We start from the raw sequence: 16,233 nt of genomic DNA, 5'->3' as shown, positions 1-16,233 counted from the left end.
TTGGTATTTCTAAACTCAACTGAGCACTTTCTCTCAGAATTTTCGGTGTTTCTCATACAAGGCGGAGGATTTAGAAAAAAAAAAATATCGAAAATCTGCCCGGATTGGAGGGGAGGGGTCACTGGTGAAAAACTTACCAGGATGCAGCAGGTTAACACTTGCACCTATAGGGAAATATCCCATACCTAACAAACCGTGGGACATTGTCGCGGTTGACTTACTTAAGTTACCCTTATCTTACAATAATAATCAATATCTCTTCGTTTCTACAGATCATTTCTCAAGATATGTGATTTTAGTCCCAGTTAAGGATAAGACAGCAGAAACAGTGGCATGGGTAATCACAGACAACATATTATGTAGGTTCACCACACTGAAGGTATTAATAAGTGATAATGGAGTTGAATTTAGTTCTGAAATCTTACAAGAAATATGTAAACAATACAACATAAACAAGGTCAATGTCTTAGCCTATCATCCAGCATCCAATGGGTTGGTAGAGAGACAAAAAAAAAGTTTTGGATGTGCTATGATACAATGTCAGTGAAAATTATGCAAGCTGGGATGATTGGAGTCCCAGAGTTAAAGCATCAATTCATTGTACAATATACAAATCTATAGGAGACAAACCACATTTCATTATCTATGGGACAGACAAAAAATTACCGTATCAAATTCTAGAAGGTGAAAATTTTGTCTCTATGCAATTCTGACAATTATCCTCAAACCCGTATGCGTGAATTCCAGGAAATACACAAAATGGAGAAGAAACAATTATCGATGTCCAGGGATGAAATGACAGTCATTCAATAAAAAGGGAAAAGGATCGCCTTTCAGCTTAGGAGACATTGTCAGTGGTATCATTCACACTAGAGACAATAAACTATCATCGAAATTTGAAGGCAATTACAGTGTAATTAAGAAGACAACCAACATGGTAGTACCGTAATGAAGTCACTGTCGAGTGGTGAAGAAAAGCAAATTCATATTGATCATTTAAATAGGGTCCCAAGGAATTTAGCCAGTAATTATGCAGCCTCGGACGCCACTGAAAAACTGAACACAAACAATGAAAATAAACTAGACGAAATCAATACATACAAAAATAAATTAAGATTGCATAACAAATAAACAAATGTAGGTGCAACTGTTGCTACAAATGCCCCAATACAGCATTTACATGATCTAGGTATCGATTTAAATTCCTATAAGTGTAATAACGAGCCAAGTTATTGTTCTCCAAGAGCCAGTTTGTAATGCGCATCATCACTATCATCGACCTCATCATGACTGGATTAGCTAATTAATAGATTTTTATTTCGGTAGGTAACGATGAGGGGATTTATACCATGGATTCACATCTATATAGCGAGAGGATTAGCTCACTTAGACCCTCAACATATAATAAGGCAAGGATGCCTCATAGCCCCAACGGCCTCAACAGCAGTCGTGAAAGATATGAGTACTGAAGTTAGTTTGGATATCTTATATGAATTACCGGTATTTTTGTAGAACACTGCCAAGCCACTGAGGACACTGGAAGCTACGATAAGAAGTTCTGCTCCAGAAGCTCATAACGCAAAGGAAGGGAGTGAATTCATGAAGAAAAGAAAATGGAAAATAGCTCAAACAAAAGCTACCATGCTCATCATGATCCAAGATTATCTCATCTTGTGGAAGAGATACTCTTAGGGACATGAACATCATACATACACGTGACAGGCGCGGTTTGTTCGACCTAGGTGGCGGATAATTCTAGGGAATATTTTTGGATTGGCTATAAAAGATCTTCAAGAAATAAACAACGAATTTAATGAGATAGCTCAGGTATTAACATGTCAACAAAAGCTGGTTGACAATCAAAACACGGCAATGATGATGACTGAAAAATCTCAGAAAGGCAGAAAGGATAACTCACCAGGGTGTGGACAAAATAAAAGGAATGGAAGGAAACATGACACTTTTTCAACACTTCTCAATAGTCATGGAACATATTGACATAATAATACTTCAGTTAGACAACACTAGAGCTCGTTATCAAGCTTTGGTGAAAGGTATTGCAAATGCTGATAATGGCAAGATCACCATTAACTTAGTTCCAGTTCACGATGTACGTCAAATAATCAGTAAGGGCATACATAAACATGGTTTGAAGGCATTGTTTCAGGACAGAAATCTCATGATATAATTATTATCCATACTTAGAAGCGACTCTAACGCCAACATAAGTAATAGTTCATGAACCATTCATAACATATAATCTTTTCACAGTCTATCCAATACACCCTTTTCCTTCTAAGAATAATGACACCTTGGCCATCATCAACACCAACACCGAACTCATCATGGTCTCCAAGAGACAGGACACTATCACTTTAGCTAGTGAATCAACGATTGAAATACAGTGTCGTACATCCTTACATGCTGTTCACCTTTGTCTTGCGTACCTTTTCGCGTTTCAGCCAACTGGAACAGGCCTTTGTGAAATCTCTATCTATCTATTTATAGCCCGACACCCTAATCCCGCAAAGGATGGCAACAGACGAAACGCCTCCAAGTCGCTCTGTCACCCACCATTTGACTACCCTCCCCCCCAACTCACCCCCCCTCCCTCATATACCTCTCAACTCCTCCCTCCACCTCATCCTCGGTCTACCCCTCCCTCGCCCTCCCTCCACCTCACCTACATACACCCTCTTAGTCAGTCTTTCATTCTCCATTCTCTCCACATGTCCAAACCACCTCAGTGTATTTCTCCTAATCTTCTCAACCACATCCACCCCACAACGTTCCTTCACTTTTTCATTCGTCAACCAATCCCTCCATGTCATTCCACATGCTCCTCTCAAGTAACTCATTTCCACTGCTCTCACTCTTGACTTGTTAACCTCTTGCAAGGTCCACGCCTCACTTCCATACGTCAAGGTAGGGATCACAATACTATCATGCAGTGACTTCTTAACTTCCATACTCACCTCCCTATTTCTCATCACTGCTTTCAGTGAACCAACAACCTTCATTCCCTGCTGTATCCTTTCACGCACTTCATCCCCCAAAGTTCCATCCTTACTCATCACACTACCCAAGTACTTGAATGCACTCACATTTTCCATATCCTCACCATCCAACCTCACTGTACATTCTGTGACTTCATTCCTCTCAAACACCATAACTTTACTTTTGTTTAAATTAACTTTCAGCTTCCCGCTCCTACACACGGTCCCAAATTCATTCACCAAACCTTGCAACTCCCATTCATCTTCACTCAACAGTACTGTATCATCAGCAAACAGCAACACCGGAATCTTCCAAATCTCACCCTCATTCATTAGAGTCACTCCCACATCCACTGCCCTACCTTGCACCTCCTTTACAACCCCATCCATATATATAATAAACAGCCATGGAGACATAACCCTGTTTCAGTCCCACACGGAGATCAAAGAACTCACTCAGCTCACCATCCACTCGCACCGTAGCCCTAGCTCCTTTGTACATACTCTTCACAGCACTCAACAATTTCCCCTCCACTCCATATATTCTTAATACCTTCCACATACCTTGCCTATCTATTCTGTCATTAGCTTTCTCCAAGTCCTTGAAGGCAGCATACACTTTTTTTCCCTTCTCTAGATATTTCTCCACTAAACATCTTAGAACAAATATCTGATCTACACACTTTCCCTTCCTAAGTCCCCCTTGTTCTTCTCCAACTAGCTCCTCTGTCATATGCGTAACCCTATCAATGAGTATCCTACCATATATTTTGCCAGTCACACTGAGAAGGCAAACACCCCTTTGGTTACCACATACTTCTCTCTCCCCTTTTCCTTTGTATAAAGGAACAATTATACCTGATTTCCAGTCCTCTGGAACCCTTCCCTCTTCCCAAGCCAATCTACACAACTTTCATATCCACTCCACAACAATCTCACCCCCATACCTCAGCATTTCACCACACACTTCATCAATTGCTGGGGCCTTTCCCAACTTGATCTTCTTCATTGCTTCCACTACTTCCGCCCTACTGATCTCTTCCTACCTCCTCTCATATCTTTTTCTCCCAGCCATTCCTCAACCTCTTATACTAGCACTGCTCTCACTCTCTACATTCAACAAATCTTCATAGTGCTCCTTCCATCTCCTCAATTTCTCTCTCTTCTCCACCAACAATCTATTATTCCTATCTTTCACTCCCCTGCTATTTTCCCTTTCACACTGCCTTACTTTCTTTACCTCCTTCCAAAACAATTTCTTACTCTCCCTCCATTTCACACTCAGATTCCTCCCAAACTCTTCATCCACTTTCTTTTTACTCTCCTTCACCAGTCTCTTAACCTCCCTTCTCTCTCTCATCTCCTCCCCTTCCTCTACTCGCTAACCATTCACTATATGCCTTCTTCTTTTGTTCCACAGCTCGTTTCACTTCATCATTCCACCATGCTGTCCCTTGCACACCCTTGCATCTCCTCCTCACTCCACAAACCTCCTCACATACTGCACCTATCTCTTTCGTGAATATCTTACATACGTCTTCCACCTCTTCCATCTGCTCTAGCTCATACCTTCCCAATCTTTCTTCCACTATGCTCTTATACTTTGCCATTTTCTCACTATCTTGCATATTCTCCACTCTTCTCACAGGAGCTGTTTCCTCCTGTCTTCCCCTTCGTCTCCTCAACCATTTTCTTTGTAGCTTTACCTTGGCCATCACTAAGTGATGGTCCGAGACTCCATTTCCCCATCCTCTCCATACTCTTGCATCCAACATTGTCTTCTCATTCGCTCATCCACACACACGTAGTCTATCATTACCTTTCGTTCAACAAGTTCACCATCCATCCTCCTCAGTCATTCTCCATGTCAGTGGTTCTTAACCTTTTTTCTTGGCGAGCCAAAATCCATAAGATGGTCTATATGGCGACCCAAACCCTCTTAAACTTACTCTGCACCAGAACTGAAACAAACATGTGTCATATCATGTGACTAAAACCAAAGTAAAATTTCAATATTTTATTGATGTCATATTTAAAATATTTCATTTTTATTACATGTACTTCCTAAGAACTAAAATATCGACACATTTTGGCAGGAAAAAAATAAATCGAAGTTCAGAAAATCAAAATAATTCATTCATGTTCATGACACACCTATTCAAGAGTCACTATTTTGGATGTTGTCTGAGACATGAAGTACTATAACCAGTGAGATCCCTGGCACTGAAAAATTTCAATCAGCTTCTCAAACCGGGGTGATTTAGATGACAGACTGCATCTTTGGTCATGCTCTGGTTGTAGACGGTTTCTGTACTTTGTGAGTGCAGAAAATCCTGCCTCACACAGATGAGTTGTAGCAAAGGGAAGGAGTGCTTTCAGGGCTTCATCTCCAAGAATTTTCTTTTCTTTGTAAACTGTGATCCAGAATAAGCTCAGTGATTCGTTTTGTTTCCTGAAATCATAACGAAGTGTTTCATCATTCTGAACCTCGATGATCTGCTCCTGGTGGTAGCTGATGTTCGAAATCTTGTCAGGTAAGTCTTCAGCTTCAATGCTGAAGGGATTTCTTACCCAGGCATATTTCATCACATTCTCAGGAATGTAGTGAGAAAACTCTTCGATTAGTCTGGATATATGTTCCAGAGAGATGCTTTGGAGGATGAGATAAAATTTTTCGTCTTTCAGACATTCACTCAAAGATGGAAACGACGCAGTCTTCCCAGTCTCAGTTTTACTCTTCCACAGCTTCAGTTTCCCCTTGAATGCAGTTACCTTCTCTGACAGCCCAACTAATGTCTGATCGTGACCTTGCACTGAAATATTCAAGGCATTAATCTCAGCAAAGATATCTGCAAGATAAGCCACTTCCATGACCTACTTTGAATCAGAGAATCTTTGGGGCCAGTGAATGATTCTTTTTTGCTAGAAATATCTCAGTCTCATTCCGCATTTCAGGCAACCGTTGGAGCACCCTTCCTCATGACAGCCACCTAACCTCAGAGTGGTACAACACGTGTACATGTTCTGAACCAAAATCAGAACACATCCGACTGATGATCCTGGAGGGCACAGCCCTAGATTAATGAAACTGACTACCTGGATGACTTCCTGCATCACTTTCTGTAACTCAGGTGACAACCCCTGAGAAGCAAGATTCTCACGGTGAAGGAGACAGTGAACAATCAGCATGCATGGATTTTCTTCTTTAACTCTAGCATTGAAGCCTTGACATACTCTCAGCATTGCTGGTGCACAATCACAGCAGACATAAAACACTGATTCCACTGAAGCCCTTCTTCCTTGAAGAATGAGTCCACAGTACTGAAAATATCTTCTCTGGTTGTGGTTGTGTGTAATGGCCGACAGAACAGAAATTCCTCTTCTACGTCTTCTGGACCTCAGTACTGTACGAAAGCCATGAGCTGGGCATCATTACTCCGAAATGAAAATGGTTAAGTTTTAAAATATAAAATATACAGTACCGGTACGCTACTTCCAGTTGTGTGGATGGTAATAATCTTTTTTTAAACCAAATGCAACCGCCTACTGTAGGAGAGAGAGAGAGAGAGAATGTAAAGTGTAAAGTATCGACAAGTACGGTAATATGTTAAAAATAATAGTATACAACATTAATAATAATAGTAATATATTTGTCTCTTGGCGACCCACTCCAAATGGCTTGGCGACTCAAATTTGGGTCGCGACCCGTAGGTTAAGAACCACTGCTCCATGTATACCGGTGGATCATCTTATGCTGAAAGTAGGTGTTTGCTATTGCCAACCCTTTACCAGCACAGATGTCCACCAAATCACTACCATTCCCATCTACTTCAGCTGGCACACCCCACTGACCAACCACTGCATCCGCTCGTACATTCCCAACTTTGCCATTCATGTTTCCAATCAAAAGCACTCTTTCGCTCCTCTCAGATTTGTCCATACATGCTTCTACTCTCGCCCAAAACTCATCCTTCACTCTTGCCGCTCGGTCCTTTGTTGGAGCATACACACATACAATCGCCCATGCTTGTATATCTACTTTCATCCTCACCCATACAATCCTTGCACCCATTGTTCCATACTCTCTTATATTCTTCCACTTCTTGCTTATCATCAGACATACTCCCTCTCTTGCCCTCTTATTCTCATTAATTTCCACACATATACCTAAACCATATTCCCATTCTCTCACCCTTTCATCTTTCCATTTAGTTTCAGTCAATCCACATATATCCACTCTTGCATCCTCAAGCACCTGAACAATCTCACTCTCTTTCACTTCATCATTCACTCCTCTCACATTCCACGTCCCCACCCTTAGAATGTCCTTTATCTGTTCCTTAGTCGTCAACGTATGGTCCGTCCTGGTCTGAGGCGCTTTAATCGCTTGTTTAGTTAGTTTAGTTACAAATCTCAGTCATAAGAAATCATGACATTCATCAACAGTGCAACTTCACATTTGCTCCAGATAAACTCACACATCATCAACGCATTTGGCTTTCACAGTTTTTCTACTTCACTCATAACACATCAGTCTTCGTAATTTGTCCACATACACCAGCATCTCATACTTCAGCATCAGGACTGTTCATAGCACCTGACTATTGTGCTCTACTTATACCATCTTTGTCCACCTTAGCTACAATCACTATGCCATCCTTAATCACACAGACAAATACTTCCAACCACTGCCTGATATGGATTTTAACATGAGCTCAAATACTGAGTTGACTTCACCTAAATTTGAATCCATGCAATTAATCAATCAAAAAATGAAGCCCTGGGAAGAACTGAGTATAAATATGTTCAATCCATATTATGAGTATAGCCCAGCTCCAGTTGTCTTTATAATCTTCTCCATTGTATTTAGTATATTATTATTGACTATGCACAGAATGCAAGCAAGGATTGCAAACTTGGAGTCAATATTTACAGGAGGAAAGGTAAACGTTCAAGTGAGACCCCCTGAGTGAAATGTTCATAATATGTAAATAGTGTAAACTATATTTAAAAAGAAAAAAATGGAAATATGAAGGAAAATAATATTGGGTTGCATCTTATATAATATTAATATTCTCATGCATAAATGATAAACTGAAATACATGTATCCATTTCATATAACAATATTAATCTCAAAATACACACACACACACACACACACATATATATATATATATTATATATATATATATATATATATATATATATATATATACATATATATATATATATATACATATATATATATATATATATATATATATATATATATATATATATATATATATATATATATATATATATATATATATATATATATACACATACAGAGAAAGAGAGAGAGAGAGAGAGAGAGAGAGAGAGAGATGATAGGTACACTCATGATTACTAATCTCCGACCAGAGGCACATGGCGGGCAGTGTTATGACCACGCACAAGCCACGCATTCAAACACAGCCCCTACATTACTGGGTGGGACAAAGAACTGTAATCAGGTGATTTGAAATGTTCTACTTCTCATATCTTTGATATTACCATAATTTTATGGTTTCTCTTCCATTATATAGTAATCTGCATTTATCGACGGGGGCTGAAGTTCCTTCAATCAATCTACAATTGGGCAATTTCCATCATGTAAATAGGCATTTGCCACTATAAGTGGGTAATGGCATCATATATAATAATCATTTATGATTTAACAGCATTAACTGGCACACATTATGAAGAGAGGGGGCATGCAGCTAAGATGTCTAGTAGGAGTAGCACAACCACTCCCACTAGATGGTAATGGGGCTTGTTATCACTAGGAAAAATTATAGAAAAGCATTCGACAGCCGAATGCTAATCACCTGCCAGAATATACTGTTGACCAGTTCCAAGATTTTCGACAATCCTTGATACCCTGAGGGTTTCATGTTGATAGCTCAAGCTGTTCATGAGATGTAATGGTGCTAAAGGCAGGTAAAAAACAAAAAAACTAGGTGATGTTTGGCAGCCATTTTGGTGACCTTGACCGCAGGTGCCCATTTTTTAACTCATCCAAGATTTTGGCCATATCTTCATACCCTAAAAGTTTCATGTTGGCAGCTCAAGCCATTCATGAGATATAATGGGAACACACACACACACACACACACACACACACACACACAAAGAGGCAGGCAAAAACATTATTACTCCGCCTTGCTAAAAGGCAGGCGGTAATCAATTTGTCCAAAGTAGCAAGTAATGGTAAATTTTTGTCAGCGATATAAGTATTATAAAACATACTTAGAATATGCTGTGTGGATACTGGCTGCTTTGTAGTCGTGGATATTTCTCCGCTGTGACCTATCAACAGCTCAGTTAAAGACTCACTTCAAGAAATAGGTCAGTGAAACAATAACCAGAACCTCTTTGCGCACGATGACGCATTTGTCGTCATAAGGGTGTGGCTGCTACTATACTCATTGACGCTTTTGGTGCCATTAAAGCATAAAACTTTCATCAAAGAGAAAGTTTTGGGCAGATTGCCGTCATTTTTGGAGGCGTCATAGCTTCCCTGCTCCTCGTGAAAAGTATTGAGTTGGCAACTGTGGGTTCCGATTCCAGCAAGAGAGCAGACAGGTTATTCAGTACCAAATGAGCTGTGAGTGGGGAAGGTACTGCGTGGTTCTGTCCCTTTAAATTTCCACTCTTACTCCCGTCCTGGCTGTGCAACACATATCACCATACCAGTAGTGCTTGTGTATAGTGTTTGGGCACTGTTGTGATTAGATTTGGTGTTTGCAATAGGAAATTTGGTGTTTGTGAAACAATCCTCGTCGTTATCAGCCGTTGGCCCATCGAAGATTATGCTACTGTTTCTAATCAACTACATTGCCTCTACCCTGCACCAAATGTGAGTATTCAGCCATAATAATAGTGACAGTGAATCATGTGAATATAGTGTGCATATCTAGTGTACATAGAATTGGTGAAATACTTGCAGTAGCTTAGAGGAAGGCAGGACTCTGCCCTACAGTCACGACATGGCATGGGTGCACTGTAGTTTCTTTGCATTTTTCTCGAAAACTATGAGGCCTAGGATCACCGCTGTGGGCTCAAATGAAAGCCAATTAAATTCTGCATAGGATGATAAAGTAAAATCATGACAGTGGTATGAAAAGTTTTTCACTAGAGCTCCCTGAATAAAAAAAATCTGTTGTCTGTCGGAAATGGGTTTTACTTTTTCGCTTATTCCTCGAACACCATACCTTGTATCAAACTGGGAGCTCGGGCATTCGAAAGCTAATAAAATTCTCTTTCCAATGATGGTAAAACATGTAGAGATTGATTAGTAAACATTCGACTTATGTTGGGAGGTGAATTGTATGCTCTTGAATGTTTATTCACACGGCCCCAACATACGTATAGCGTGTGTGTGTGTGTGTGTGTGTGTGTGTGTGTTTTGCTTATCGTGTAGAACAAGCATCGACGAATAGGAATATGTGGGTTTTGTGGCAAAATAAATGTGTTTGGGTGGTGAAAATAAGCCGAGAATACACATTTTTGGAGCACGCGGTGGGTGGGGCTAGGGGAGAAAAGCAGGAACATCATGTCCCTCAAAACTTATTAACTTATCCGTGCGCAAAAGGGTTAATGAAAAACATTATGAATTTCAAATAGCATCACACACTCATGACACCCTAAAAATAACAGCTATGATCAACTTTCATGTGTATTTCTTAAAAAGCAAATATATTACTTGACAATGTGATATGTAAAGCAAACGAGTTTCAGTGATGCTAAGAAAATTATTCACCGAAGCACTAAATCTTTCTGAAACGATGGTTGAGCTGTCTGATTGTGTAACCTATGCCTGGCCATGACTTTGGCCAACTCTCTGGTCGGAGATTAGTAATCATGAGTCTACAGTACATTACATATAACTGACTCTTACTATAGTCTTTGCATGGTACTGCCATTACATTACCATTGTATAAATATATGCATATGTCTGTTGTACATACAAATGTGTGCCATTATATTACTACAGAATGTTATATAATACTGTATTCTACTGTATATTCAGTTTTACTACCATGTATTTACTCCATCACATATATTATACATACAATATATTACTACAATTGTTATGTTTCTGCAATATTATTGTGTCTCTACAGGTTTGTGATGAATACCATGTATTAGTTGATTATAAGAGAATATGTAATTTGTTACTACATGCTGTCGTAGGTACGCCAACTTGGTGTGACTAGCGATGTCAGGACACTCAAATATCATAACCTACTACATAATAGCTAGTAACATATATATAAGTAATACAGAGTTTAGAAGAAAGTTGTGACTAAGTGACACGGCTAGATGAAACAGCAATGCACATTCCTAGTAAGGAATTTCCACAAAATAAATGATGCCTGATGGGAAATTTCCATAGGCTTCGAAAGTTACACACACACACACACACACACACACACACGTGCCCTTATGCGTGACACAACCAGTCATATAGGGAAATGGGAGAGACAAAGCAGAATGGGTTAGGAGAGAGAGAAGGTGAGGAGAGGCAGGAACAAAGCGCGTGGAGTTAGCAACCATAAAATCGTTCTCGCCTCAGTACTGTCCTTTTGAGACACTCCCGCTGAAGAAATAAACTGCAATCAAACCCCAGACTCATCCTTATCTTTCTCCTGTTATTCACGACACGTACAATGAACATTCCTTCTTAAAATCCCAACAATCTAACATACTTTTGGAAAAGCTCGGCAACGACTACTATCATAATCCTTAATCCAAGCTAAATATCTAATTATGCACAAAATAATCCTTCAACTTATCAGGTCTTCTTCCATGCTGCTTCCGACAATATTCCTGCTCTTCCACACATCCATTCCTCCTGAATGTCTTGGTCCTCTTCCTGAAGCACTTCTCTTGAGAAACTGTCACCATCCCCTTGTACTTCAGCTCCTTGGTCCTTCTCAACATCCTCTGTTGCGGGTGAGCACGATTCTACGGAGATGTCCCAGCTGTACTGTCCTGGCCCATGGTACTGCCACAGACGATGCACGTGTACCACCTTTGGGTGAGACTTCCTGCTTCCCCGAATCTGAAACGTTTATGTTTGATAGACGGTTCAACACAGTGTAAGGACCGTCCCACAGGCTCTGCAGCTTCGGTGACCGCCCCTTCTTCCGCACAGGATTGTATAGCCAGACTCTGTCACCATCCTTAAAGCTAACCTCATTTGCCTTGGCATCATACTTTCACTTCACTTCTGAAAACTTAAGGGCTCCTTGCACATGATGATGTACATCAGCCAGCCTTTCCTGAAGATTCTTTGCACAGCTGAAATGTCTGTAGGCAGCTCTTCACCAGGTGGTCTTCCCACTAACAAGTCAAGAGCTTAGCATAACTTGTGGCCCAACATCAGTTTTGCAGGGGTGTAGCCGGTAGCCTCATAGATGTAGACTGATGTGCTATCAACAATGCAGGTAATTTCTGGTCCCATTCCATTTGTCCCTCCATGCAGTACTTGGCCAGTTCCTGTCCCAGGGTCCAGTTGAATTTCTCCACCATCCCACCTGACTCCAGCCTTAGTCGGGCCATCTTGGTCTTCTTGATCCCCAGTAACTTGCAGCACTCACGGAGCACAGCAAACTCGAAGTTTCTGAATGTAGCTCTTGTGGTATCCCAAAGCGACAGAAAAACTGGTCAACGAACACCCGAGCACCACACTTTAAAGATGCTTTTGGGAGCTAGTGTACGTCCTATTGTGTGGAGAAATCGTTATCCACTAAGTGACTGAGTGCCTGCTGAGTCATCGACGAGCCACCCGTCATGTGCTGCAGTGTGGACGTGGTGCTTTTCGAGCTGTGTGCAAGTTTCCAACAGATGGCTGCAGCACGCAGCACTGGTAGATGCATGTTACATTATGTCTACCAAGTACTGCTCAAGTTTTATTAAATGTTTAGTTCGATAGTTGTCGCTGTTTTAGGATGGTTACAAGCCATATATTCATCAGACAATTAGGCATTATCAGGATCACATATTTTCCCTACAGGGAGTGACTTCTAAATATGAGCCAATTTTCTTGATTTTTTTTTTTTTGTTGCATGAAAGCTCCTTAAGTGACATGGAACAGAAGTAGCCTTGTCGAGAATAATAAATTAGGGTCACCCTAATCCATCTGTCTATCTATCTATATATCTATCTATATTCAATATACTGTATGCATCTCTCTCTCTCTTTATATATATATATATATATATATATATATATATATATATATATATATAATGTTACAAATGTTACTATTCCCTACAATTATGTCACTATTTAATTTTACAATGTTTTAACATACCATGTAAATCATTAACATAACTGTTTGGCAAGTAGATAAGCAGCAATGTAACATATTTCTATACTCGTATACGGTGTAGATTGTAATATCGAGATAGGTCGTAGGAAGGATATTCTGGCATAACTGTCTAGTGTTCAGACTGAATGCTAACACACAACATTAACCAGACGATCATGAATCTTGTTGTGTAGCAAACATATGGGGTAACTGATGAAAGCCGGTTAACTCGCAGAGACAGAAAAGTACCGTTCTAGACATTACACACCCACCCAACGGTCAGTATATATTGTTAGAAATCAGGTATAGCAGTCAGAGACCCAGAAGAGACCAGAGAAGGCAGAAGGGGATGGAAGAGATAGGATGTGTAGGAGGTTCACCGTCACGCTGACAATACGTGGGTCCATCACTCTGTCCATCACGCCATGATATAACTGTATCATAATAAACCCTGTAACCCAGGAGTGTCTATAACTCATCTTCACTTGTGTTACAAGATAAACAGAGGGGTAACTGAGAGAAAAGACCTTCTTCAAGATAAAACCCACAATGAGCTATCCAACGTCTCACTTTATATTGGAGGCGGTGCCTCAATTGGTAGAGAGGTGGCCTGCAGCCCTACTGGATCCAGGTTCAAATCCTCGCTGGGGCAGGGAACAGTTTTAGAATTTGAATTTCATGAAATCAGATTTTACTGATCTACCACAAGACCCGTCGGCAAGTAGTAAAAATACCCCCGCTAATACCAATACACCTGTCCTGAATGAGATAGCCCTAGCATGTATTCAATATGGATGGTGGGTGTTAGTGCCGAAGTGGTGACATATAGATAGGTGTATGATATGTAGGAGGACTACTGGACCTTGAGAGCAGGCTGTGAAACCTATGCCCAGAGTCAGACACATAAAAAAAAAAAAATCCACGTTGTCGACACTGGTTGTCTTCTGTCTACCTGGCCACCCTCATACCTCCTTATCTATACTATTGCCAGGTCAGCTTTACAGACTGTGACTCTATAATGCTTAGAAGCTCTTCCAGCAAGTGGCATCAAGGCATTTTAAATGAAATGGTTTCCAAGGTCAATTAGTTAAGAAGTCAGAGTGCAAACCTCTTAATGTTTTGAAATACGCTTTGAAACGCTATTCATGTACAGTTTGAAACGTGGTAAATATAGTACAGGAAATTATGAACCAATAAAACAGCGTGATATCAGAAACTATGAACAACTTCCTTGTTAAACTGGTGCCATTTACAGCTGAGAGAGGTGGTCTGGTGCGTGACTGGGGTGGTGGTAAGCGACGACCCAGTCTTCCTGTCCACTTTCGCCGAGTTCTCCTTCAAAACTCACCTGCTGATGATTGAGACAACGAGGCTGCTCGCCTTTACTCGCCTCCCTCTCTACCGCCTTCACACCCTCCATCACCTTCACAAGACATTCTCTCACACTGACTCACTGGTCGCCATTATCAACGATGATTTGACAACATTCATGTAAGCCTTTTAATCCGAGAATAACGCCTTCACTACAGGGTTTTTGACGCCTGAGTGCCATGTTACAACAGATTAATTTTTTTAAGTCTTTCAGAAACCACCTTTAGCCTTTAGGCGGTTTGAGTACGTCGAACTGATTTAGAAAATGTAGCCATACCTCGAACAGGAATTTCCCTGGTATCTGCGGCATCTTTTGCATTTCCTGGTAAATCAGGTGAAACTGCTAATTCAAGCAAATTGTATTACTTTTGGTTATAATGCTACTGAGAAGGATTCATGGGGTAAAGTGGCAAGACCGAGTTACTAATGAAAGAGTGAGGGATAGTACGAGAGTGGGATCAGGTGATGAATATGTGAGGCTGTTTCGCAGGAAATGGCTAGGGCACATATATAGAACATAAGGCATTTTAATGCAGGATGTGCCAGAGTGGACTGCTAGAGGAAGAAGAGGAAGAGCTAGGCCGAGAGAAACCTGGTTCAGGACAACGAAAATAGAAGCTGGGGAAGAGTGTTGGTGGGACCTGAAGGAAATGGCAAGAGACAGATTTTGGTGGGGAGAGTTAATGGAGGTTCTATGCATCCTGTGGGGGGCCACAGGAAATGATTATATCACTACCATAAACTCTCAATATTTGCGTCATAATCATAGGAACGTACGAAAAGTTTCACCTATCACAATTATATAGTAGGAGGGTGTGAAGTGTTTAAGTTAACTGCATGTGCATGGAGTGAAAAAAGGAAACACTTTATTAACGAGAGATGAATAGCAAAGATTAAGAGAATGCTGCTAATACACCAATTGAAGGTACATATTGTGTCATATTCAGCCTTAATTCAGTGAAAGTAGTACTGATCACTGCTGATACATCCTGTTCTGATATATAGCAAACGAAGAGAAGGACAAGCGGAAAGATCGCCCAAAAGATATGGTGTGTTTGTGACAAGGGACTTATTGAGGGAGTGCAAAATGATAATAATATATTATGTTGTTCTGGAGTGGAAAGGGAGACGGAGAATGGGAAGCAACTGAAGGATGTATATTAAGATTTATAGAGGTTATATTTTAAGTATAAAGAATTACACAAATATGCCAAATATACGTGACACAGTGATCAAAAAAGCATAACTGAGTACGCAGAGATAATGATTGGAAGTACTGTTGACTTGACAGTGGGGAAAGAGCATTGCTAAGGTTTTCCTGTTCATGAGATTTTTCAGTGCTTGGTAAAAATGAAAATGCGTAGCACATAAAGAGAAAAGGAGAATTCTGAAGGAATAACTTAGAGTGATTATCATTACTAAATATATTAAAAGCTGGCGGTGAAATTGGCAGGGCCATATGCTGCTGGACAACAAGATAAAAGACGCCTAAATTTAGTTTTTATTGCATACTCAAAACAAACTTC

The 16,233-nt window shown here is 40.3% G+C and overlaps 1 protein-coding gene across 1 annotated transcript in view; it reads left to right on the top strand.

Moving 5' to 3' along the window:
• Positions 1-16,233, top strand: part of LOC145399290 (glutamate receptor-like) — a 155,087-nt gene that overhangs the window by 82,058 nt on the left and 56,796 nt on the right. The window contains exon 3 of the mRNA XM_080271961.1: positions 14,592-14,827. Coding sequence (XP_080128087.1) covers positions 14,592-14,827 — 236 coding nt within the window. The remainder of the gene's footprint in view (positions 1-14,591; positions 14,828-16,233) is intronic.

This window comes from Coenobita brevimanus, chromosome 48 (assembly GCF_032717465.1).
Source record: "Coenobita brevimanus isolate Jiangsu-jjx chromosome 48, ASM3271746v2, whole genome shotgun sequence".
Lineage (NCBI taxonomy): Eukaryota > Metazoa > Arthropoda > Malacostraca > Decapoda > Coenobitidae > Coenobita > Coenobita brevimanus.
Note: the sequence above shows the minus strand (reverse complement) of the source record. Positions and strands in the feature narration are given on the sequence as shown.